Raw genomic sequence first — 27227 nt, 5'->3', positions numbered from 1 at the left:
TGCACCTAATAAAAATTTAATATAATAAAACAAATTGAAAACGGCAACATTGTTTTAACCATTCACAATTAAAGTGGAAAAATTATAAGGCAGCCATTCATGGAATGATTTTGTGTACAAATGGTTTGGAAAAAGAGACATTAAAATTACAGTTCCATACATGGAGTCAGGTAAACAGCAATGACCATATGATGTTTTTCCCTGGAAAGCCAAGGCTGCTAAGAGATGTAATAAGAGGACAGTAAGGAGGGAAAAAAAAAAAAAAAAAAAAAAAAAGAGGAAAAAAAAGTTTAAAAGAAGTTTCAGGTGAACAGGAATCTGAAATTCATCATAAACTTTCCCACCATACTGCAACCACTCCTCCTCCTTCCACCCACAGAAGAACACAAATACACTTCCCTCCTCTTCTTCCCAAGTCTTAGCACAGAACAGGAAGGGAGCAGCAGCAGCACGGATTCCACAGCATTTCTCTCTTATTCTGCAGATACCACACGGACACATCTGCTACTGTCAAAAGTTCCTTGAAGGCTCTGAACTAGTTCCTGAACAAACACAGTAGATTGCCTGGGTCTCTTGGATAACACTAACCTTTTACACAATCCACCTGGAAATGGCTCCTTGAAGTCAGCAGTGGGTTTCTGTGTTTAACATCTGGCCATCTGACATGCTGTAACTATCAAAAATTCCTATCTCCCTGTGACAGCTCTGCCATCCTCACTTAAGTTAATGCCAGTGCAGCTTCTGCATCTGTCATCAGGTGCTGAAAAAGAAATATTTCCCTTCTTTATATATAGAACAATAAAAGAATTAGAACAGCAGGGAAAGTACCTGAACACACTGAGAAAAATGGAAACAGCTTTAGTCCAATTCCTAATGCCAATTAAGAAATCATTAACTGAAAAAAAACCAGTTAATGAGAAGATTACAGATTTCCTAGAGGGATTTACCAAAGGAAAGGGGGACATGCCTGGCACTTGGTTAAACCATTACCTGCTAGACCTGCTGCCACCTACTTCACAGTAGAAAGCACAAGCAGAGATGGCTATCAGAGTAAGAAGAATTTGTTTGCACCAAGGTCCCCTGAGGAGTAGAAAATTATACCAGATGGCCCTGACTACATGCAGTGCTTGGATTTACTGCGACAGATGGGGAGACAGGTAAAAAAAGAGGCTATGATAAAATGGACCATTTTATTTAACTCATTAAAATACTCCGCTTCAAGAAAATAATTCTCCATGTGGAACTAACAATTTGGAAAGATTTGATCATTTAAAATTTTATATTCTCCTTATCACCTAACCAAAAGCTTCCTTAGTCACTGCAGTTTCAGCTACAGAACTGAAAATAAGAGTTCAACACAAAGAAAACAGAGGCAGCCAAAAGAAAATGCTGTTGGTACTTCCAAATGGATAGGAGGAAAAAAAAACCCACAAAACAAAAAAAAACAAAACCAAAACATCACAGAAGTCTTCTGTCACTTAACCAAGTGCCCAAATGAAAAGTAGGCTATATCAGAATTTTTGTGCCAATTTAAATTTAATTTTTATTTAAAATCCCTCAACTGCTGCTATAACTTGGCCTCTATGAATGAATCATTAATCATGAATCATTAAACTGATTATTACCATTTTTGGTGGCTGCCCCAGAAACTGGAAACACGATCCAAGGGACAGAAGAAAAGAAAGATGACCTCTCAGCAGTGGCACCTCTTATGATTACTACACCAGAGGTTATGCCAACAGTGAAAAGACTGGCTGTCCCATCCTCATCAATACACACTGATCCACATCAGAAGGTACTATCCACATGCTCCAACACTGGAGCAAAAGGCATGAAATAGGACCATACCTATGTACCTCCCTAAACCACTGCTATTGTTACATGGAAAGTGAGGCTGATGTGGAATGCAGTAAGGATGCCAGCTTGACCAGTGGGGTCGTGCACATGCAAGTTGCACATGACAGTTTAAAGAAAAACACTTACTGTTTTATTAAATGTCAGCATCTAGTGCTGCACTAAGCTATCTCCTGCTTCTGCTGCAGATCTTGCGAACTCTCTAGCTTTTGGGAACAGTTACGTGGAATGATTAAGCAAGGTAAAATTGTGAGATTATCAAGGAAGAAGGTAATTAGGGGAAAATCAGGAAGAACACTGGGAGCTCTGATGTAAACATCCCTGTGTATCATTCACCCGTGTCAGTAACCTGTATCACAAAACTTTTTAAACGGGTAACTTGCTAGTTGCATATGTACGTTGTAAGAAAAGTTTAAGAATGTGCAGGAAGATCTCATCCATGTCACTAATTTTGCAGCAGCTTTTCAGAACAGAATTAACTTTTCAAGTTCTAATGTCAAAAATGCTTGTTTAGGCCTGATACACTAATTCTATCTGAAAATACTGTCTTGTGGGAAAAGATGATTTCTAATAATTTTGCATTGATTTTGTATAGTAAAACACACAAATGAACAAGCACTCCTGAGGATAAACACTAGGTTCAATCCTGGGATACACCTGCATTGTTACAAAGCCATCACTCGTCCAAGAGCCAGACCATATCCATTACTGAACTAGTAGATAAACAGGACAATGACAAAAATGTAAAGCAGTTAAGAGGCACAGTGGCCTGTATAAGTAATAAATGGCACAAAAAAGACACACTAATTCAAATGGAAACAAGAAGCACTTCAGTTAAGAAGATATTTCAAGCCTTGAAAATCCATTAAAAAAAAAAAATCAAAAGAAAAATATATTTGGCAATGTTATCTTTAAAAAGTGCAGGCAGAGTATAGCTTAAAAAGGGTACAGGACTAAAAACTTTCCCCCCTAAAGAAATAACTTTATGTTGAGTCTGTGCATGTCAAGCATTCCTCACTTTTCAATGCTCTACAGTTATTACAGTATAATATACTTTGCATAAGAGAAATGGTGTCTGACAAGAGAAGGCTGTGCCTTGGAAAGGGAGGGTTCTTTTATCACTCTTCTGCAGTGAGAGGCATCAGCAGCTGGCAATAAGCCCTCCAGCAGATTCACCAAAGCTAATGCTTATCAGTAAGAGGCAAATGCACAATTCCCAAAGGAAAAGCAAAAAGCCTAACAGGGCCACTGGGAACTCACTAGTTTGTTTTTTTGTTTGTTGGGGTTTTTTATTCAGAACTGCCTTAGAAACACTTTGTATTCCATCTGCAGCATAAATATTTAACTAAACATCTGGTTTTGTTAGCATAAATACCTTTTATTTAATGAAAAAACCCCATACACCTCCACTGATTTCAGCAGTTCAGACTTTTGAAAACAAGCTAGTAAAGTTCTCTGGTCCTTCAACAGCTGTCTCCATCAGATTTCTATTCCTCAGAGACCAAACCAGCTCAATTTCAAAGGACGCTATCGGTATCTCTCTCAACAGTAGCAGTAGTGTAATCGCAGTACCCAGTACCTAACTCCTGCTAACATTTTGGTGCCTACACTTTACTGACTTGGCAGAAGACCATCTCCCAAAAAATACCACCTTTTAAAAATTTATTAGCACTATTCTCCGTGCTTCTATCCTTTGTCTTAAATAATGGAATACACTGGAAAATTAATTTGCACTTTCTTAACCAGCTGATTTCCTACTATAATCCTACACTTCATCTACATCATTTATTTCCTATCAGTGACACTTCTGCGACAATAGCAGAGTCGTCCGGAGTTCCAAGTGTAGTCCATTCTTGCAACACAATTAGTGAGAAACATCACAAGGACCAGCCGCATTGTCAGGACAACACAGAACCGATGGGGAAGAGTTCCTTTCTTCATTAGTAAGACTTCAACATCTCACAAGGCAGTCATCCTTTGTTTTTGCTCTCAGCTATGAAAGCTGAATTGCAGGTTACTTTGGTGATTGCAATTTCATGACGAGTCACTATGTTCTTCCCCGCTCACCCTTCTTAAACTCCAAATTTCATCTTCCCTGAGAATAGGGCCAGAAGTAACAATTAAGATAGCAAATGTCTTCGGAAAAAAACAAATACATAGAATTTACGTCCGGCTGCCAAAGTACATTTTGCTACACAAAAAACTTTCCCAGTATTCCTCATTTTGCAATCAAGGTTTCCTCTGAACTCCATAAAGTGGATGGGATGGATGATGGGTAAGAGACAATGATCAACAGAGCAGCCAATATTTACTGCTCACGTCAGATCGAGGAGGAGAACAGTGAAATTTGAGCGTTTAGTGATGGTGTCCAATGGACAAAACTAGAGGAATAAGGCATCCTAATACTAGGGCTGCCACCTCCAGACGACTGAGTCCTTTTCCTCCAGTTGTTTCAGGTTTGTGGCTATGAGCAATTCCTCCTACTTCTGGGAGGACATGAACCGTGGCAACGTAAAGAAAAGTCCCAGCAGAAAACAGCATAGCAACTCCGGTGGCGTTGACTTCTGAAAGGGCTTCTTTGCTGCTCTGAAACGCAAAAAAGAGAAAAAGAAAAAAAAAATAGGATACACAGAAGTTCTTTAATAAATAAATAAATAAAAATAATCTGTAAGTGTCCAGACACAGTAGGATTTCTATTAACTCTTGTTCTCTCACAATGACAATGGCTTACCGTGTTGCTTTGTGTCTTGCACATTAAGTGTAGTGACTGGCATTCTAAAATTCATGTGAGGGGCAGCAAGACACCTCTCATCCTAGTTAGTTCACTTCAGACTTCTAGGAATCCTTACAGAAGAAAAAAGTCACAGTCTGTGCCGAAGCACCTTGTTTGACCATCTCACAGTAACGCAGAAAATGTCAAAATGACAAAATGTAAAGCCACAAATTTTAGGAAGATTGACTTTTTTTTTTTCTCCTTTTTCTAAACAAAGGGTTCAGATAAGATGTTAGCCTTTAAATATCTGGTCCCCTGCTGGTCAGAGCAAGATTTGCTAGACTTAAGTCCCAAATCATCACTCATTCAATACTTCATTCATATGTACGAAACTATTCCAGAATTTCCATATAAACTTCATAAAGAAATGCACCTTCTGAATCAAAACTTAGCACCTTTTCACATGCATACTAGGATTAAGATCATGCTACACATCATTAAATGTAATGAAGTGCAAACCTACTCATATCAGTTTCAAAATGCTTCTTGAACCATTTCCTACTCAAGTGTGATGTTTGTTCTCTGGTATACTCCCAGGTTATTTTTCCAAAGAACAGAGATACATCATCTGCTCTGGAACTATACAACCACTGTGACAGCCCTTGTGCCTTGTCAATTCTCTGTTCTTTCTGAAGTGCAAAATGCAAACTCAGCTCCTAGTGAGTCTACATCAAAGGAACGCTCAAACAGCATTCTCATTTCTGTTTACAAACCCCACCCTTTCTGCTGTCTCCTGTACTGCAATATCAAGTATAACTCCTTTCCAGCAAGTACAGGAATCAGCCCAGATGATTTACTTAATCTGTCCTCTCATGTCTTGAGTGTCATGAGATCATACGTTAGATTCCTTACAACACACCACCACAGTGTGTCACCAGCATGGCCCACAGCAGCTAGAAATACAGGAGCGTCATTGGAAATGCTATGAGAAGCAGAAACGTTTAATTTGAACAGATGATAAACACATGTGCATTGGCCCATTTTACAAGCCATCTGTTGTACAGAGCCAAGACAAGACTATGCTTTAAGGAGTATAAGAGGCAAAAAGGCTGTTCTAGCCGAGCATTCAGCTTCTGACATAGTGTGAACAAGATTTTGAACATACAAGGCCAATTCTTGGATGGTGGGGGAAACTAGCAAAGATTATTTTCTACCTGGATATTAAAATAAGAATGCATGCAGGAACACTGAGAATTACTCAGTTATATAGTCATCAGATAAAACTAGGTATGAGTAAGTTGTTCTCAGCAGAGAGCAGCAGAAAGGAGAAAAGACAGAAATCAGCCTTCGAAGAAAAGCTATACAAAACTCTACAGAGGAGTTATATCACTGGTTCTGATAGAAAGCATGGGTTATATTTTATTTCACACATTCATATTGCTACCTTTTTATCTACTTAAAAAAAAAAAAAAATCTCCATTCTGATAAGTTTTTTGAGTAGTTTGGAGTTACGTTCTATGAAACTCGTGATATTCCTTCCCCCAGATTCCACCACTAAGCTACATTTTGAGCAGAAAATCACAGACCTACCTTGCTTAGCCCTAAGTATGTCACCATTGACATAACAGGTGCTGCTAACGCAAAGACCAGCAAGTGTTTTCTAATTCGATTCCGTTCCAGCCCAGCGTGCATCAGGAAGGAAACCAGGCCAAAGGCAGCTGGTGCCTGCAAAAAACAATATTCACTGGTAATACAATACGTTCTAAAAGCCCCTGGAATCCGAGAAAAAGTTGAAATATGACTTACTACACAGAAATGCACTGAATTTGAAGAAATTCAAGGGAGAGCACTAGTATGTTGCAGTTAATTCAAATCAATAAAATTCTGCAGACTGCCCTACCTTAATAACAGTACTTAATGGAAACTCATGTTCTGGCTATCACAGTACACATATTTGTATAACCATTATAAATAGTAAAATGTTAATTCTGACTTGAATCACTGCTATAATCTCTAAGTCTCCATTAACTTACATAATTCCTTTTTTCATCCCGATACTATTATGCATCCTTAGATGGACAGTTTCTTTAAATCAGAAAAATTATACAAAAATTCCCAAAGAAAGAGAACTGTCAGCCCCCACATGAACAAAGACTTAAGAGCTCTTTTGATCAGTTCACCATTCAGTTTCATTTCTTTTCCACTGGGAAGAAACAAATACTTCCTTCTTCTCCCTCTTTTGGCATCCAGTTTCTTATCCACAAGGCATTGTTGTCCTACTACTCACACAATTTACTACACTTTTGTTCGCATAAAGGCAACAGCAGTCCACCCTGACATTTTTGAGATAAGACAAACTAAAATATATTGAGCATTTTTTTATACATAGAATTTATATTTTTTTAGACCTGGAAGGCAACTACCATGACTAATGGAAAAAAAGATGAGAAAGACAAAAGCATGAATAAGGATCAGAAGACAAGGAAAAAAAAAAAAAAAGACACCACAAAAAAATACATTTCTCTTTCAATACCAAATATTTCTTGATAATCTTTCATAGGAGAAATTTTCCTCTTCTAAAATTGTACAATTTTAGAAGTCAGTTAATTTGAACATTAAGAATAATAAAAGCAAGTTTCACTAGGCAATAGCCACAAACTAAGCTTCACAGCAAGATGCAACATTGACGTTGCCACCTTTGAAGAGAGTTATGTAAACCACAACTTCTTCTATGAACAGTGAAGAAAAGACATACTAGAGCTGGATTTCCTAACATACTGAACATGCAATTATGCAAGCAAGATTCTGGTTGAATGTATGACTAACTACTGTAATATATGCATGTTCTACTGTAAGTAAAATATGCAGCTGCACACATTTATAACCTGTATAACTAAGAGATATATTTGCACAAACATTAAAAATCTTCCCATTTTCAAGATCCATTGTTTGCTTGTTACCATCAGAAAAAAAGTTTTTTTTTTTTTTCCTGCAGAAATGGAATACAAGTGATGTTGAAGCTACCACAGTAACAGAGGTAACCAGAAGTTGTAATTTAGTACTCTGATATTAAGTGGTTTCAAAAGACTAACCCTTTAAACACTAAAACCCTTCCTAACAAATATTCTTCCCATTTTCTTAAGAACATCATAGAACCAAAAAACTGTTGTAATCAGCATAAAACTGCTTTTCCTCCTTGAATACACTAGCATATACTTCTGTGCTTCACCCTCGAGAACTTTGTGGAATACATCTCTGACAGCAGTAAGAATCTTGGGCAGTTTTGATTGTTTTTAAAAAACACAACACCAGACTAGCTTCAGAAAAAGTCAGTGTGAAGCTGCCACATTTCCTCACAAGCTATTCTTTTCTCCCTACTTTTGGGAGACTTTTCCCAACCGTTTCCCAACCAAGGCAGGTCATAGGCAGTCAAAATTCTCTCTCATTTGTACCTCATTCAGACAGCATACACCATTTGCTATTCTGTCATACAGTATACCAGTGCTTTTTGGTCCTTGAAGCTGTATTACCAACCTGTTCATTTCAATGGCGTTACACATTTACAGATTACATCATTAAAGAAACAAGATCTTTAGTAATTTCTGTATGCTTTAACAGTCTTTCAAAGAACAAATAAGATTTTTTGGATGATGACTTACCTTGTGCAACATAATCGCAACAAATACTATCAACTGGACACTAGTCTGAGAAGTAGAAGCTGCTGCCCCCAATGCAACACCATCGGCTGAAACAGGAGTGCAAATTCATGGATTATTCCCCCATATCAGTTTCAGTTTTCCCACTCCCTCAATGGCTGACAGTACGAAACACGTTGATTTAATAAGTCCTGTTACTCAAAATGCCATTAACAAGACCAACCCAACAAATTATTCAACACCACTTTGTTTCTTAAGCCACAACGATTTCAGGATTCCAGACAATCCTCAACAGGAGCTGTCTCTTATTTCCCAAGACCATAAAAAACATACTGAGAACTTATTCAGAATTGACACATTCTGACAAATTAGAACCAGGTAACAAGTTCAGCTGTTTTAGTCTTCATTAGTAGAAGCGGCTTCATGTCTAAATTAAAAATCTGCTTTAGATTATAAGCATTAAAAGAATTTTAATTATTACCCTTTAAATGAATTTTCAAAATACTATTTTTTTTTTACCATTTAGCATAAATGTATTGTCTGAATGAAATAGGAGATGGATACTATATTAATCCGTAATATACAGACACTATGTGTAGTGAAGAAATATCTTTTTGATCAACATCTCATGACTTATCTAGACAATAACTTTCAGCAGGAGAGATTAAAATGCATTATATTTATACTACACACATATAGTGAAGAATTACAACATGAACATGGGTTGACTGCAACACATGCATAACTTTTTCAGTCCTTGCAAGTCAGCCCAAATGTGTCTGAGTTAAATCTTTGCGGTCCACCCTATGATGTTCTTTTTTCCACAAGGTATTATTTTTTAAACTTAATTTTTTTTTTAAACATAGGTCAACTAACAAGCAAACCCAAAGGTGTTTCATACTACTTATCAAATGTGTTAGCATGTATTGAAATTTAGCAGCTAAAACATCCAGTAAAGGAATTGAAGAAGCAGCGAGTGTGTGTCACAAAACTTTTCAGATGGGAAAAATAAAGGAATGAAAATCCTGTACCCAAATAAAACTCTGTGGAACATTCTGAGCACTGGAATATGTTTTCCCAGTACGTTTTGGGGAAGATCCTTAGCTCTCCCCGCCCTGCCTTTTTTTTTTTTTTTAAATAAAAAGCCATCTTCAAAACCAAAACCCAAGTGTTTCCATTACATCTAAAGATGAGCCACACAGCAACATAAGTCCTTGTCAAGTGCTAACAATAGGTCCCACATTACCTGCAGCATGGACTACTAGTCCCAGCGTTGTGGTGATTTTGGAGTTGCCCGATCTTGCAGCTTCTGGATCTGAAATGGTCATGAGGAAAGTTAGGATAAAGCTAACAAATACATAAATCATGCTGGAAGAAATACGTATCACTGCGCACGTTCTACCAGGTCCTTAAGCAGTCATATTCAAAACTATCAGCTTTTGTATTTCTGCATTAAGACTTACTGTAAAATAGCCCGATACCTAATCGCCTGAAGTTCTGTCAACAAACAAGTAACAGAATCATACACAATCCTTTGCCATTTACAGGATCATTGATATAGAAAGAAATTCTTTACTGTGAGGGTGGTGAGGCAGTGTATAGGTTGCTCAGAGAAGCTGTGGGTGCTCCATCCCTGGAAGTGTTCAAGGCCAGGCTGCACGGGGCTTTGGGCAACCTGGTCTAGTGGAAGGTGTCCCTGCCTATGGGAGGGGGATTGGAACTAGATAGATGATCTTTAAGGTCCCATCCAACCCAAACCATTCTATAATAGGCAGAAGCAGTTGTTTTTCTTAACCTCCTGAAACCAAGTGTTAAAGTTCTGTGCTACCAAGAGGAAGAAAAGCTAGTTTTGCATCCCTAGAATCCAGAACTGCTCAGAGAGTCAGGATGATTCTTCCCCACATAGCCCAGCGCTGGCATTTTCCTTCAGGTAACAGTCTGGGGCAATCTCTGTTGCACTGATTCTCTGGCAATTTCCAGTAAACAATAAATTCTACTTGTCATAGCAGCAGTGGCAAAGATTTCCCCCCAGCATTACACACTACAGAGGAGAAATGCAGCCAGCACTGCTTGAGATACAGTGTTTTGAATGCAATTGTTTGACAGGTACTCTGAGGACATTTGCATGTTAGTTCATACAGCACAACAGGGCAATGTCTACCACTACACAACCGGCAGTGAAACTACAGTTACAAAGAACCACTGCAATGAACAGGGCAGAGAAGTCCTACACAAATACAGAAATATCTTATTAGTCAACTGTTTAATTCCAAACAGTTGAACAGTCATTATTTTATTATACTAGTGGTCAGTAAGCTGACTGCAAGCACACTTACATAGCTACTTTAATAAGTCTGCAGTGCCACCAAAACAGAAAGTCCAGTCCTGTTCCTTCCCTCCTGCCTGATGCCTGCCCTCCTGTCTCTCTCTTCATGCCCAGGCACCCACGTAGTGGCCCAGGGAGGAAAGTGAGCTCGTTAAAAACGGGTGTATTCTCTTTGGTCAGATTGCTCTTCTGAATCAATGGGAGTCTATTTGAGCAATTAACTGCATAAGCTGCGTTTGGATGACTGTGGTGGTATACTCACATCAAGCAGGAGGAGATACAAAGAACATTTCCTTTAAATTTGTTTTGGATTGACTAGAACTAAACATACTCAAAGAGAGAGTTCACTTTGGATTTCAAACCTCCATTTGGGCTACAGGATTCTTCTAGTTTATACAAAGTAAAATCTAGCCACTTGGCAGACAACAAAACTAACAGACATTGGTTGAAATGAGAAAAGTGTTTTTCTTTGGTAGCTTTAAAACCATTACAAAAACACTACTACACTTCCTGTGATAGAGGTACAGACTAGATAAAACTACTTAATATCCTGTTTTACAGTGTGTATCTACAACATAGATCATAGTCAGTTTTCTCGTGGTATTTGCTCTGATTAGAGACAGGGTCAGGAAAGAGTCATAACCTGTACAAACCAAAGATTCTCCTGGTGGTTGCTCACCTGCATCCCCCTGTCATCCTCAGTGCCACTGCTTCCTTTGAAAAGCTCTGAAAAATCAGTTAACAATGGCTGTGGCTCCATTTACACTTCTGCAGGAGCACAAAGGTGACACAGCCCCTGCACTGGCCTTCCATCTGTCCCACAACACTAATCCTACACAAGCATTTGCACAGCTGCACTACGAATCGTGCAGGATCCAACCAAAACATATCCCCCTCCTTCGTGTGTGTTTTACTTTTCCTTCAAGATCAATTCCTTAATTTTTGAGGGACAAATTCCATGATCAGAGGAGATTACATGGGAGAAAATGACCAGCCAAAGGCAATAAAATACCTTTTCAGATGGCAAAACATCTGTGGTGTGTTTCAAGCTACAGTCTGAGTGTGAAGCCAGATGCAGGAAACAAAGGCAACTGCAGGCATTTTGAGAATTTTGCAATGAAGTTGAGAAGTCTTTGGAGTAAGCAGGACATATTTTGAAGTAAGTGAGGCTCTAGGCTAGTGTGAGAGTCTAGCTGTGCAGTTACAGTAGAGGACCAGTGCTTACATCTAGTCATTTCTGCGGTCTTACTTAAGATAACCTCTTGTTCTTTGCAAATTTTACCTATGTGTATGACAATTAAGTAGGAAAAACAAATGAAGATAAGACTAATCCGAAGTGTTTTTTGAAAGTCAAAGAAATCCCCTATTCCTGTAAAACAGACAATAACTCAAGTGTTAAGTCACCCTCCACCCCCACACCATATGTGCTCGTACAATTATTTCACGTTAGTGAAGCAAGGTTATGCTGAATTCCAGGATAGATTTCCAGCACAAACATTTCACACAGAGCTTGCTTTTTGTTTGTAAAGCACCTACTGAAACTCTGGACATGACTGGTCAAATTAAATTCCAGTAGCATTCAAAAAAAATGGCAAGTTGCTAATTAAGACTCATTAGCAAGTCTAACTGAAATGAATCTTTACTTACCATCTGTAGAGTGCACATGAGAGCTGCCTATCTGATCCACCAGCAGCATGAAGACAAAGCCAAGGACAAGGGATACACCAATGTAGGCATGCAACCTGGAATGGTCGTGGCCATGCTCATGTACAACTGGGATTTCCGCTACCTTCTCAGACTCAATCACGTGCTGCATCTCGCTCGCCGGGTGATGCTTCCCTGTTGGCAGGCAAGCAAACAGATGAGGAGACAGGGGACTAAACATGGCATCGTCACTTTTCTCCTCTTTTGTTGAAAGGTTCCTCACATTTTCTTGGACAATACTCAAAAGTCCTCATTTAAGGTCAGTCTTAGACCATTTACTTAGGGAAGTACATACTTATTTGGTTGGCCTCTCCCCATACATCTTCAGCATGGAAAAGCAAAGAAAGCATTATTACTTGATAAGCCTGGCTACTTTGTTTAAACACTGCATTTTAAATACAAATAGATTGATAAAAGTTGTTGAATAATTCCTTTTTCAATAGAAGTTGCCAGTTTTGTCACTATTCAGAGATACTGTCAAGTAGTTAAGTCATAATCTTCATTTAAATGAGACAATACAAGAGGAGGAGATAATACAGGTTCCATCCACTACAAGATCTAATGCAATCTTTAAGAAGATGAGACTGATGCTTTGAGATACAAAGTTCTAGTTAAACGACTTAGCATCGATATATTCCATTGATACGGACTAGAAGAACAGTTAAGTCAGCACACTGTCTTACAAATGTCAGTACCATCCTAGAAACCCAAAGTCCAAGCCCTGGGGTTGAATGTTGTGTGGTTGTTTCTTTTCCCTACACAAGCTTTAGTTCCTTGCCCAGCTACCCTGAAATTAGATGAGCTCAGAATGACCCTAAAAATCTAAGGAGGGGAAAAAAGACAGCTGGATAGGTTTTCAGTTAAGTTTCCATAGTAGAAAATGCTTTATTTGGAGCATGGATAATAATTTTAAAACTTTTTCAAATATTTCATAGGTAAGTGACAAATATCTCTACCTACAATGACTTTTAGAAAGCAGAGACATAACATAACTTCACCAGCTTTTACAGACTGCCATTTTTACAGCATGTGTGATCCTTATCACAAGCAAAATACTCACCACACAGAAAATTCCCAACAATTTCAACAGAAATTATGTCAGTCTCACTCTGAATTTACACAGGCTTAAAGAGAAAGGAGAAGGTTTTCCCAGCACATGCATTTAACATTTCCAGTAGTCTTTGGTCTAGTTGCTCCCAAGATAGATCCATGAGATCCTCCAACCTTGCTTATGTGCTTCTGCAATTCCATCTGACACAGAGAGCAAACAAGATCCAGAAGTACACAGCTTTTTCAGTGTTGGCCACCAAAGACTGGTAAGAGTTGCCTTAGTACATTTATGTAAAAGATTTAATAAAGCTATTTTTCAGCAAAATTCTAGGTACTGTTTGCAGCAAAGAATCTAAGCCTTCTTCTGCCAACAGCATGCTTGTACCTTTCTAACACTGTTAGAAAGGTACAAGCAAAGATCAGCAATAGAGAATTTTGAATTAAGTTCCCAACCACCATATAGAGCACAGTAAACATGTGACATCTTGGTTTCACACTCTGTGCTCACCTGAATCACATAATCTTTCTTTTTCCTTTTTATATTTCCCCTTATGGACCCTGGCAGACACAAGACATCAGGCCAGAAAGCCCTTTGGGTGTTGCAGAATAGGCATTTAATGCTCCTTGGCATGCCTGCTGCTATAAATAGTTGTACTTCCACAGCAAGTAAGGCGCTTTACACACAAGTATTACTCAAAGGTTTCCAATGGCAGAACACAGTAAATCTAGTTCCACATCTAATAGCTCAAGCTAAGTCAGAGGTTGTGAGTTACACGTCATCCTCCAAAGCCCTGAACTACCTACCATTCCGTACAGGTTGCCTCCATTTCAGAACAGTGCCAATGTTTGCAACCACATTTGGCAAGTTCAATTAATATTTGTAAATCTTTTTTTAACGTTCTACTAAGAAAGTGTTTCTTCTTTTATGTTTCTTTGCTAGATCAAATGATGCTATCACAATCTCTGATTGTAGTTAAGTTCTTCCATCCTTCCCCTATGCTTAGAGAACATAGTTACTCACATACGCAACTTTCCTGTATTTACATGGGAGCTCAAGATAAACTTCGTTTTTGAATAAGAAATAAAAGACAAAACCCATTTGCAAAGCTCCAGCGCCCTAGAGAACATATGCATCACAGTCCAATACAAGTAAGCAGGTGATACATTAAACTCCTACTCCCTCACAAACCAACAGTTAGCACTATAATATAAATTATGAACAAGAAGAGGACTGTCATGTTGAAATACTTGATCAGGAACTGTATTTTCTCTTAAGATCTGACTTGATCTTAAAATCTGCACCTAGGGAGGAATGACCCCAGATACCAGTACATGCTGAGGGCCAACAATCAGAAAATCAGCTTTGCAGAAAAGGACATCAGATCCTTCTGGACAAAAAGTTTACCACAAGCCAGCAGTTTGCCCTGTGGCAAAGAGAGGCTAACTGAGTCCTGGGCTGCACTACAGAGTGTTGCCTGCAGGTCGAAAGAGGTGACCCTTGCACTCTACTCAGCACCGGTGAGGCCACAACTGGAGCACTGGGTCCAGTTCTGGAATCCCTATTACAAGAGAGACATGGACATACTGGAGAGGCACAAAGATGACTACAGATCTGGATCATCTCTCCTATAAGGACAGGCTGACAGAACTGGGACTGTTCAGTCTGGAGAAGAGAAGGCTCAGAGGCATCTCATCCTTGTACATAAATACCTGATGGGAGGGCATAAAGACAACAGAGACTTACGAATTAATCACTTGTTCCTGTCTATCCTTTTTAATTCTTCCTCAAGTTTGAAATTACCAACTTGACCTTATCCATCAGCTGAACTCTGTTTCCTGAGAAACACTTATTCCAAATTGACTTGAAGTAATAACATGTGCAAACTCTTCCTTTGTTTCACTTTGTATTTCTTGCTATTTCACAGGACAGCATGCTTTGATGACAATACTTATAAAGAACAACATTGATTAAGCAAGAAGTTTCCATCAAAAATTCTGAAAAAATCTTTAATAAAACCAATGATACTAATTTTAGTTTATTTTTTATCAGATTTAATGGTAAGAGGACTAAGGATTAATGTACAGCACTTAAAAGAAACTTAGGATATTAACTAGATTGTTTCAGTGGTTGTTGTGGTTTTGTTTAGTGAGGGGGGCCTAAGGTGGTAGCTTCTGTAGGAAACTGCTAGAAGTCGCTCCCCTTTGTTCAGTGGACTCGGCCGGGTCTAGGGCAGACCCGCTGCTGGCCAAGGCCGAGCCAATTGGTAGCAGAATGCCCCGTGATAACGCCTCTGCGATAACGTATTTAAGAAGGTGAAAACAGGGAAAAAAAGAGAAGATGTGAAGCAGCTGAGCGGGGGCAGAGAGGGGGAGGCGTAGGCCTTATGGACCTTGCAGGCCTCACCCTCTGGCCTCTCGCCAGGCAGCCGACTGGGCCCAACTCGGCCCGGCCTGGCTGCAAGAAGTGGAGAGGAGATGAGATGGATGATGTGAAGAGATTCTGAGAGGTGTCTGCCAGCCTGTTGTGAAGAACTTTTCTTGTGAGAGGAACGCCTGCAGATGCCAAGGTCAGTGAAGAAGGAGGGGGAGGAGTAATGCAGCTCCTGGCCAAGATTCCCCTGCAGCCTGTGGTGCAGCCCATGGTACAGCAGGTTGTCCCCCTGCAGCCCATGGAGGCTCACGGAGGGGCAGAGATCCGCCTGCAGCCTGTGGAGGACCCCACACTAGGGCAGGCGGATGCCTGAAGGAGGCTGTGGCCCGTGAAGGGCTCGCTGGGGCAGCTGTTCTGGAGGGACTGCACCCCGTGGAAGAGATGACCCACGCTGGAGCAGTTTCATGAAGGACTGTGGCCCGTGGGAGGGACCCCACGAAGGAGCAGGGGAGAAATGTGAGGAGTTCTTCCCCTGACGATGAAGCAGTGGTGTAAAACAGCGCGTGATGCACTGACCGCAACGCCCATTCCCTCTTCCCCCCCTGTGCTGCTTGGGGGGGTTGCGGGGGGGGAAGGTAGTAGAGATAATGTTAAGCTCAGGAAGAGGGAGGAGTCGGGGGAGGTTATCTTGTTCTCTGTCTCATTATCCTGCTGGTTTTAGTAATAAATGAATAGTTTTCTCCAACGGTAACTTTAAGGATTTTCTTCCTGTCCTTATCTCAAACCTCGAGCCGTTTTTCTTATATCATCTCCCCCTATTCTCTTGGAGGGTGGGGGGAGCGGGAGAGAGACTGCGTAGTCTGGTCCCGATCGGGGCTGAACTATGACAGTGGTCTAACAGCAAGCAATGTTTTCTCAGTATGAGAACAGGCAAGGCTTTTGGAGGAGTCATCAGTTCAGTGCTGGAAAACTTTTTGACTTCGGAACAGCTGATTTGTTCTGCTTGAATCAAGGTAAGGATATTCATATCTGAATTGATCATAATAATTACAATTCAACACAGAATATCTCTCCTGTTTCAACTTAGCTTTTTTAAAGTTCACTCTAGGTAATTTATGGTTTGGTTTGGTTTTTGTTTGTTTGTTTGTTTTTAAGTGAGTGACAGTGCAACTTTCATGCAACTAACTGTATGAAAAAAAAATAGCAACAAACAAAATGGAGCACAGCATACATTAGGGCTTTCCCAACATCTGTGGCTTAAGTGACAAAAGTAAAACTTTTGTCATTTTGAGGAGGTCTTTTGGTTGGCAACTACTCTTCAGAAGTTTTAGACATTAACAGTTAAAGCTTGACTTACTCTAGCAAGTCATCTCCTTGATGGACTACTCATACATCTTCTTGGATGAGACGGAATTGTACATCTCACTGTATAAAATGTTGGCACAATGCCATTATTGCAGGCAAAGCACATCAGAATAGGCTTGGCAGCCCTTGAAATGTTTCACAAACATATCTTTGCTGAACAAAAATCAATAAAATCATTTTAGACCACATAAGACTGTTGCATTCTATATTAAAAAATTAACTTGCTTCAGATCATTTCAAACCATAAACCACAGTGGGCAACTCAGCGTGATCTTTCTGACAGCAGCTTCACCAGTTAAGACAAAGGACTGAGGTCACCAAAGGAATTTTATTTGCTGGTAATACTCAATTCAATATTTCACTACATACATACATGCATATATAGGTTTACGATCGAATAGCAACATCAATCATGCCATGCTACCTGTTTTCACCACAGCCTACAAGATCAAAAATTAGAAGTTATTTATTATGTGGCCTATGGGAAAATACAGAAGTAATAGTAAATTACTTTTGTGTCAATGACAAACACCTGTTTTGATAACAAGCAACCAGTCTCTGAGTTAAATTACACTTGGAACTGGGAAAACACAGATCTCTCTTTCCCCCCTCCCTCCAGTTCTATGAATATATTTTAATATTTCTTTAGGTACCTTTCCAGGTTCAATTACATAAATGGGTAAAAAAAAAAAAAAAAAAAAAAAAAAGCTGTTAAGTTCTCAGAATCTTAAGCTTAACTTAGAATAGCCTACTTTTGTAATAAAAAAAATAGAAATAGTTTTTGTAGTTAAATCTATAATAACCATGAATTTTGCCTCTCTGCAATAATAAAAAAAAAAAGTCTTTGCAGAGAGACTGGCTTTACTCATAATACTGAGAGTTAGGAATTGAGTCTGAACTTATTCATGGAACTTATTATTTGTCCTAGTTAAATACTTATGATATTACTACTGCAGTAATAAGAAGTGCCTTTTTTCTCCACATACTAAGTTACACAGCATACAGCTCTAAACAGCAGGCCGTGCATTTCAGACATGAACAGTATACCCCATTTAGTTAAATAAATAAATAAATAAATAAAAGCATGCAAATGTTCACAGCAGTTGTATTTACTGCTAGCCATATCATTGCAACAAAAGTTTAGTCAACATAGAATTAAAATTGAATGGAGAGCAAACCCACAACTACGGCTCATTAGAGACATCCTTCATTAGAGTGCACAAATTGCGGTACAGCATAAAAGTATAATCAGAGGTTCTTTCACTTCCTGATAAAGTATTTTATATATTATCTTCTGTTTACTTTAAATCTAAGCAAAACAACATAAATTCACTGTAAACTAAAACAGGATAAATTAAAGCATATTACTAAAAGGAAATTTAAAATAGTGTAGAAACAAGAAAAAAACAATAGTACAAGAAAAGCAGACTATTACAGTTATCTCCCAATCCCAGATTAGCAATAACGGTACATCAGACATTCGCAAAGTTCTCTACAGCCTCAACTTTATAGTCCTTTCTCTTGTGACCATCAAGTTGTTGCTGTTTACCTTCAGCCAAATTTCTGGAAAAATCTCACACATACAAAGGTAATGTAATAGCACTCCAAACTACAGCAAGATTTGAAGTGCACTCCAAACAGAGGTAATGATCCCTGAATATTTAAAATAATGTCATAACACCAAATCGAGGTTTACTAAGACTTCTGGGGTATAAGATGTACTCCACACATCCCTACAGAACACAATCGCTGTTAGCTTTGAGCTGCTTCTTTAGAGGCTGTGAGGTTCTGACAACTGGTGACAGCAGACTAGAACTGGATGCTTGAACTTGGAACCATGTGCATAGATGTATGTGTAATGGACACCACCATCCCAGAAAGAAATGCCTCCTGAAGTAACCCTATATAACCACAGTTTTCAGCCAAGTATTTAAGGTAACTTAATTCCAAGATGCTCTTCAGCTTCAAAGGGGGAAATTCTTATGAGGGCAAGTATGTATAGATCTATAAAACACTTCCTCAATTGCTGTAACGAGATGCAATCTAAACAACAAAAAGCAACAGCAAATAGTCCACAATTTCATTCTCTGCAGAAGGTATCCTTACATCTCCTTTGAAGTTCCAGTGAAAGGTAAACTTAAACTCTCCCCAGAATAAGGAATACTACACCTGACCTGGCATAACAGGTTGTGGTTCCATGAACAGTACAGTACCTGGACCCTCAAATGACTGGATCACTCAGCAAGAGTCATCTGATTCAAAGCATGATCGCATTTCTCTATCAAATCACCATAAATATACAATATCATGCCTATGGCAGTTTTGTGATTCTATGCCAGCTTTGTCTCATGCTGCTGTGAATCCCTCTCACTAATCTCATGTTAAAAACCCTAGAAACAAGTCCCAGTAAATCATAACACTGTGATCTATGTTGTCTTGAACAAGGCCATCTACAGACAGGGGTTTGGTTCTTACCCTCCAAAATGTCTTCATAAAGTGCATGTACTCCTTCTGGCACAATGACAGCCAAGGCAGTTCCACACAGCAGCCCAGCACCCAGAACTGTCACCAACTTTAATCTTTCCTGCAAGCAAGTACAAAACAAGTATCATCTTTAAGAATGAAAATGCTTTCTTTACTCTCCCTCATCAACAGAGGTTGGGGCAGGGGGAAGGGAGGGGAGTGAAGAGAGTGATCTGCAGAACCTCTTGCTGATTTTTATTCAAGCCCCAATCGCCTAGTCCTGTATTTTTAATGATTAACTTTCTGAAAAGTGAACGTAACCAGTGTCTGATGCAATCAACTGAAGAAGGAAATGCAAGTTAAAGATGACCCATTTGACTGTTAAGGTCAGTTAGGAAATGAAATGTAGCATACATGAAAATAGCAATAATTGCTGTATTTGGCACTAATGATTATTTGAGTCTAACTCACCCTCTAGGAGTGCCAACTGTAAGGCCCGTAGATACAAAGAAAGACTGAAAGTGTCAGAATTTTGAAGTATGTTTCCAACCCTATGTTTTATCTCCATTCTGGGATTGTTTTCAAATATATCCTTCCTACTAGAAATCATACTTAAAACGTGCAAGTTCCCTAAAATCTCTGCTAGGTACAGCACAGTGCAAGACAGATTGGCTTTTATGGGGGGAAGAGGCAATTTAAATAAAAGAAAATACTAGAAAGCAAATTAAATTACCAAAGCAAAATCAGTAAGACAAGAGAATCAATCATACAAATGCATTTATAGATACAAATACATTGGTGGAGTACGAGTACAAACTGCTAGGTCCACTATATTTTTATAACACAGAAAAGGGCCAAGAAAAGTTTTAGGACTACAGAAAAAGAAAAGAAAGATTTCAGAGAAAAAAAAAAGTAGCAGGAGCTCTACTTTCACATACAGGTTTAGAGAGACAGAAGAAATGAGGGTAAGCTGTTACAATACTGTTATATGACAGATGAACTATATTTCAGTCTTCAAACCAAACAGCCACTCTTGTGCCAGAAGCTTGTCCCTAAAACTGCCACACTTTAATGGTCTTCTATTTAATGGAGTATCATTGAAGAACAGACTTTCTTTAAAAACATAAAACTGTAGATAAAAAGTAATTCAAGAGAAAGATACTTTTTTTTTTTGTACTTGAAACATCTGATGATGTGTTCCATACATTTAAAAAAAAAAAAAAAAAGTGTCAGGTGAAGTTTTAGAACAACAGTATCACAGTACTTGCAGAAAGTCAGGTAGCTATGTCAGGACTGAATCCCTCAAACAGGTCCAAAATCAGAATTATAAAAAAATATTTTTAAAAGGCTTACTTAAATGAGAGCTTGAATGCAGGAACTGTACCAGTCAAATTGATAATGGTGCTAATATACATCTCATGTCAGTCTTCTTTTTAATCTCATCAGGAGATGCATAAATGCAGAACAGTGCTTATTGTTTTTACAACCATTTCTAAGCCTTCCAGTAGCATTTTAAGATTGGGTTAAAAGCCTGTAAAGGCATTTAGGGCAACATAAAATTATATTCCACTCTGCACGTAATTACAGATCATGGCAATCCCCCTTCCCCTCTGCAAAGATATGTAACAAATCTATTTTAAAACCTAACCATTGCAAATCTGCAACTAAACCTTAACAAAAAAAAATACATAAACTTAATGGTTTTATATTATAGTAAAGAAAAATAGCTGAATTCATATTTCAATAAGAATTTCTTCAACGAGATTAAGAAATGCACACATATAAAGAGGTTATAAGTACTTGTTACTATTAGCAAGAGTTATCTTCCTAGTTACATTCTAACTTTGGGCAAAAAGCTTAGAGAGGTATCACCCTTCCCAAACTGACTAAATTCTGTTTTACCAGTATAAGAAGAGGTTACTATTACTTGTTGCTTCCTTGTGACTACCACATTGACAGGCTAAAGTAAAAGTCATGTACTGAAAAATCAAATTATAAACATCTAATAGACTCTAAAATACCACAACTTACAGAGATTGTTTCTCATCATTTCTGTAAAACCCCTTATCATACCGCACATAGCAACCATGGGAATTTAGATACTCATAACAACTGTGTAGCATACATTTTGTAACAGAACCACCATCATCTTTCACACACAATGAGATGTCTGGGTGCTACCAGAATAGTAACGTTAATTACTGAGGACCTGGAGACAGAGGTCAGTGTTTGACTAACAGGAAACCACTTGTCACGTGTCCTTATTATGCTATTTGTTCTCCTTCATGCATCATAGTGACACACGTTGTTTAATCTCACCAAAATAGGCAACATTTGCATAGAAGAAATAGGAGGCTCTAGAGAGATGCATAACTAGCTTTCTGAAAGCAAGCCAAATGTGACCATACGGAAACAATTAGAGCATTACTGGGGAAAATTCAGACAGTAATATGCAAGCAATTAAACACTTGCAAAGTTTCTGCAAACATGCACTGTACACTGGCACATATAACAATTATACTTGGTAACTTGTTACACAGTGGCAATCTACATGAAAATATAATCTTCAACGCCCACTGTTCATAAGGTCATTTTGCAAAAATATAGTATCTTACAAGGAAAAATAAGATTATTTTTATACTGCAGCACTATAATCTTTTTTACATACATATATATGTGAACACAGGGAAAAAAAAAGTGTCAGAAGTAATACTGATTTACTACAACTGCAAATACAGAGTACTGCTTGCTCTCATTTGGGCACCTGTGAATTTTAAAGATCCATGAAAACAACACACACTAACAAGTTACTATTTCAGGAGAAGTCTCAATCTCCTTTTCAGTACAAAACACTTGGACACAGTGAATATAGCATCTAATAATTGCAGCCAACCCAGACAGGCAAAAGTCATCTAGTTTGATCCAAGAAATCAAATCATATCAGTTACGAAAGCACTTGTGTGTGTCTGTTGTTAAAAAAACCAAACAAACAAAAAAACCCCAATATAGTAAACAGTGCTTAAAAAAAAAAAAAAAAAAGCATCAGAAAAACCTTTAATTCCTCTAATTAGCAAACCGTTCCACAGCTCAGTATTTGGGTTAAATCTGCACAGTATTGAAACTCTTTCTTGCCTTGGACAGAGCAAAAACTCACACCTACTTTCAGCAGCAAGCAGTCCCATTCCAGTTAACACCAGCAAAAACTGAAAGTGCTAGAACTCGCTATTCACCACTCCTGCGTTTAGGCTACAGCTTAGGAGAAAACCTCAGCAACTGGTATAGCATTATTTCCACAGCAAAGTTAGCCCAACAGAGTACTGCAAATCGGGATTAAGCTGAAAGGGTACATCCAAACATCTCGTATATCTGCATACAAAGTGAAACACTGTTCAGTGCGTACCTTTTTACCACCAATGTTCTGTTATATCTGGCTTTGCTGGAGTTTTATACTTTCAAGAATATCCAAATGTAATTAAAAGATTATAAACCAGTATCAAATTAGAACACAACCAACAGGTTCCATGGCAAAAAAAAAAAAAAAAAAAAAATCTGAATAAATGTATTAACACTAATGAATAATTTTATTTTTCTCCAGCATCTGGGGTATATTATGCAAACCATTCATTTTTGTTTTCTAACTATTCTACATGGCCAGTGGGGGGAGGCATTTTTCCTCATCAAGGCTATGTACAAAACCTTTTGCAAATGACAGAATGCACAGTCCAGTCATTTCGGTTCAAAATTACCCATGTTGCAAAGGCCTAAGCAATCATTTTCAAACAAAACAATTCTAACTCACTACACAGTTCCAGGATTAGGTAGTATTTACACGTAACTTGCAGAGAGATTCAGCTCCTCTTTTAAACCGGCATAGCATGTAGATCCTTAAAATATCTAATTTAAGTGTAAAACTGAATCAAGAATTTCTGAGAGTTTAAGACACCGCAATAAACTTGATTGCACATGTGTATACCATTGGAAAATACTGCACACACAAAGGCTAATACATCTGGGACCTGACAAGATGCATCGCAGAGTCCTGAAGGAACTGGCTGATGTTTCCAAGCCGCTCCCCATGATATTTCAATAGCATGGCAGTCAGGTGAAGTCCCCAGTGACCGGAAAAAGGGAAACACTGCGGTAAAAAAAAGAGGACCCTGGGAACGACTGACCTGTCAGTCTGACCTCTGTGCCTGGCAAGATCATAGAGCAGATCCTCCTGGAAGCTGTGCTGAGGCACATGGAGGACAGGGAGGTGGTTCAAGACAGCCAGTATGGCTTCACCAAGGGCAAGTCCTGCCTGACCAGTCACAGATGGGGTGACTACATCAGTGGACAAGGGAAGAGCTACTAATGTCATCTACCTGGACTTCTGTAAGGCCTCTGACACGGTCCCCCACAACATCCTTCTCTCTAAATTGGACAGATATGGATTCGATAGGTACTGACTGTGCAGTGGATGAGGAATTGGTTGGATGGTTGCATCCAGAAGGTAGCGGTCAATGGCTCACTGTCCAGATGGAGATCAATGATGAGTGGTGTCCCTCAGGGGTCCATATTGGGACCAGGACTGTTTAATATCTTCATCAATGACATAGACAGTGGGATCAAGTGCACCCTCAGCAACTTGGCAGACAACATCAAGCTGAGTGGTGGGGTTGACACACCTGAGGGACAGGATGCCATCCAGAGGGACCTGGACAAGCTCAAGAAGTGGGCCCATGCAAACCTCATGAGGTTCCACAAGGCCAAGTACAAGGACCTGCACTTGCACTGAGGCAACCTCTGGTATCAATACAGGCCGGAGGATGAAGGGATTGAGAGCAGCTCTGCAGAGAAAGACTTGGGAGTACTGGTGGATGAAAAGATGGATGTAAGCTGGCAAATGCGCGCTTACAGCCCAGGAAGTCAACCGCATCCTGGGCTGCATCAAAAGAAGTGTGGCCAGCAGACAGAGGGAGGTGATTCTGCCTCTATACTGCACTCTGGTAAGAGCCCATCTAGGGTATTGTGTCCAGCTCTGGAGCCCTCAGCACAGGAAAGATACCCAGTTGGAGTGGGTCCAAAGGAGGGTCACAAAAGTGAACAGAGGGCTGGAGCCCCTCTCTTATGAAGAAAGGCTGAGTTGGCGTTGTTCAGCCTGGAGAACAGAAGGCTCCCGGGAGACCTTATTGAGGCCTTCCAGTACCTAAAGGGGGCTGATAAGAAAGATGAGGATAAACTTTTTAACAGGGCCCTGCAGCAACATGACAAGGGGTAATGGTTTTAGACTAAAAGAGAGTAGATTCAAACTAGACATAAGAAAGAAATTTTTTATTATGAAAGTGGTGAAGCACTGGCACAGGTTGCCCTGAGAGGTGGTAGGTCCCCCATCCCTGGAAACATTCAAGGTCAGGTTGGATGGGGCTCTGAGAAACCAAATCTGGTTGGAGAAGTCCCTGCTCCTTGCAGGGAGGTTGGACTAGATGGCCTTTAAAGGTCCCTTCCAACCCAAACCATTCTATGATTTTATGAAACGTGTAATTACCGTGTATACAAAGTGCTATGGTTTTGGATCCACAACAGATCTGTATTCTTGCACCTGTTGGGAGCCCCAAAAGATTTAGGATCCCCGTGATTTGACTGTATAAATACAAATCACATAAACACAAATCAAAAACTCTACCTTCAAACAACACCAAATATGAAGTAAAAGATGACTATCAAGCGCAAACATGAGGAAATGCAAAAATAAATTTTAAAACAGACAACACTAGCATGCTAGGCTGTGTTCTCAGCAAATTTGCAAGAAAATCCTTTGTAGGCTTCAGGGCAAAAGTGAGTTTTGAAAAGTCAGAGAGCACTGAAGATATATAAGGGAAGGTTCATTGAAGTATCAAAGTATGGCAACACAGAACTATGCTAATATCTATATAAAGACTTCAGAATACATGGTCGTGTTTCAGTCCATTTAGCTGAACTGTACTGTTACCAAAATGAACAGCCTTTCCTTCCATGCTGTTTAGAGTCTACTGCTCCCCGTAATAATGGGACCAAAGGACAGGTGCAACCAGCTCTGGGACTTGATGTATTGTCAACAAGTCACATCGCTCTTCCAGCAGCTTGCTCTCCAAAAGCAGCACTGCTCCCAGTAGAAACAGTAAACCTCTCATAAGAGAGCTCTTATTACCTTAAACCAACTCAACTCTCACTACATCATACCTGTATAAAACAATCGTAATTTAGAAACAGAAGAATCCCTCAGACATCAGAATTAGGAGACCTTCACCTGTAACAGTCATGATCACCTCAACAATTGTCTCTTAGAAGCATCCAAATACATTCACTTCTGAACTCCTCTATTCAATCTATGAAAGTCTCCCCCTCCAATAAGAACACCTGACGCATCCAAGATATTTTTCCAAAAGAATGCCTTGAGTTCCATGGGACAGTAACATAACTTGAAGTTGTGTGGTAATCAAAGAGCTATGGTTTAACTTTCAGCAGCACAAGTTGTGAACAAAATAGTGAACCAAACTGAAGTTTTCTGAGAACTTTCTCTAAATTGTTTTTAAAAGCCCTAATTTGAGTAGCCCATATATGCAAAATAACAGATAACTTCTGACTTCGGTAGTTTCTGACACAAGTCTCCAAGAACTACATCCAGCTGCTATCATGTCCTTCCACCATACACTGAGACTTTTCTTAATTTGTAGCTGAGACACTTAGATCAAATTTGGCAGGTTTAAATGGCTTTTATACATACTGCAGAATAAGCATAATTTTACACTGCTATTTTGAATGAAAAGTAGTATCACATTCACAACTTCCTTAAAAAACTTTCAAAGTTACATCATCAGCCCTAACAGCACTGCACTTGAAAGGCGACAGTACTAACTCCTCCTAGCAGATCTCTCCATCTACCTTCTATTATTCTTCCTTAGCAACCAACGAGCAGTTTGGCATGGCTGTCTTACCTCGGAAAAATTCACTGCCAAGGGGATAATTCCTGCTACATAGCAGGCGACCAGCATGGCCAGAGACAGCAGGCAGATGGAGCGGAAGTCATCCATTTCGCCGCTTTCTGTCCGGTCCCTTAAAGTGAAATTCAACAGCAACTTTTCCACCTCGTCCCGCACGCCTCAACCCGTGCAGACACCGAGCTCCCAAGAAAGGCTTTCAGCCATGTTTCTCTTGCCCGGCGGCTCCGGCCGGCTCGGCCTCTCTGGGCCTGGTGTTCGGCAGCCGCTATCCCGCCGGGGCGGCCCGACAGCGCTGCAGGGAACCCCGGGACGGCCGGGGGGAGGGAGCAGCTCGGCCCCGGGGCAGGCCCAGCCCTCACCTGAGGCAGCGGGACCTTCCCCTGCTCTCCGCTACCCCCAGAGGGAGAGGGGGAACAAGCAGCGGGGGCCAAGGCAGCTCCTGGCAGAACGCCGGCCTGAAGGAGGCCGCGTCAGTAGGGAGAAGGCGCAGGGAACCTACGGGACCGATGCGCGCCTCCCCTAGCCCGCCCCCGCCACTGCCTCGGAGGCCAAGTGGCACCTCCGCGGCCCAGCGCTTCCCCTTCCGGGGCACGGCACGGCACACCCCGCCCCCACTCGGGTTAACTTACGCAGTTCCCGACTTCAAGATGGCGGGAGCGGCCGCGGCCGCACAGCACCCCGCGCAGGCCGCGGCGGGAAGGGCCGGCTCCCTCATCAAAGATGGCCGCTCTCCCCGCCCCACCCTCCAGCCTGGCGCTGTCGG

At 40.0% G+C, this 27227-nt stretch overlaps 1 protein-coding gene across 3 annotated transcripts; it reads right to left on the bottom strand.

The window, feature by feature from the left end:
• Window positions 1–27196, bottom strand: SLC39A9 (solute carrier family 39 member 9). 3 transcript variants are annotated; one of them, XM_086749182.1, is made up of 8 exons: window positions 27094–27196; window positions 26459–26576; window positions 19515–19623; window positions 12197–12388; window positions 9470–9538; window positions 8227–8312; window positions 6158–6292; window positions 1–4440 (listed from the first exon to the last, which is right to left on the bottom strand). In XM_086749182.1, the coding sequence occupies exons 1-8, from the start codon at window positions 27177–27179 to the stop codon at window positions 4210–4212; spliced, it is 1026 nt and encodes a 341-aa protein (XP_086605308.1). In that variant the 5' UTR covers window positions 27180–27196; the 3' UTR covers window positions 1–4209. The 3 variants fall into 3 exon arrangements, with proteins under 3 accessions (XP_086605308.1, XP_086605309.1, XP_086605310.1); XM_086749183.1 differs by lacking the exon at window positions 27094–27196 and adding an exon at window positions 26824–27072; XM_086749184.1 differs by lacking the exons at window positions 19515–19623; window positions 27094–27196 and having other exon boundaries at window positions 26459–27067.
• Window positions 27197–27227: the final 31 nt, after the last annotated feature.

The sequence above is a fragment of the Chlamydotis macqueenii genome, chromosome 5 (assembly GCF_036417535.1).
Source record: "Chlamydotis macqueenii isolate bChlMac1 chromosome 5, bChlMac1.mat, whole genome shotgun sequence".
In the NCBI taxonomy this organism is placed as follows: Eukaryota; Metazoa; Chordata; class Aves; order Otidiformes; family Otididae; genus Chlamydotis; species Chlamydotis macqueenii.
The sequence above is the reverse complement of the archived record's forward strand: the minus strand, read 5'-3'. Positions and strand labels throughout refer to the sequence as shown.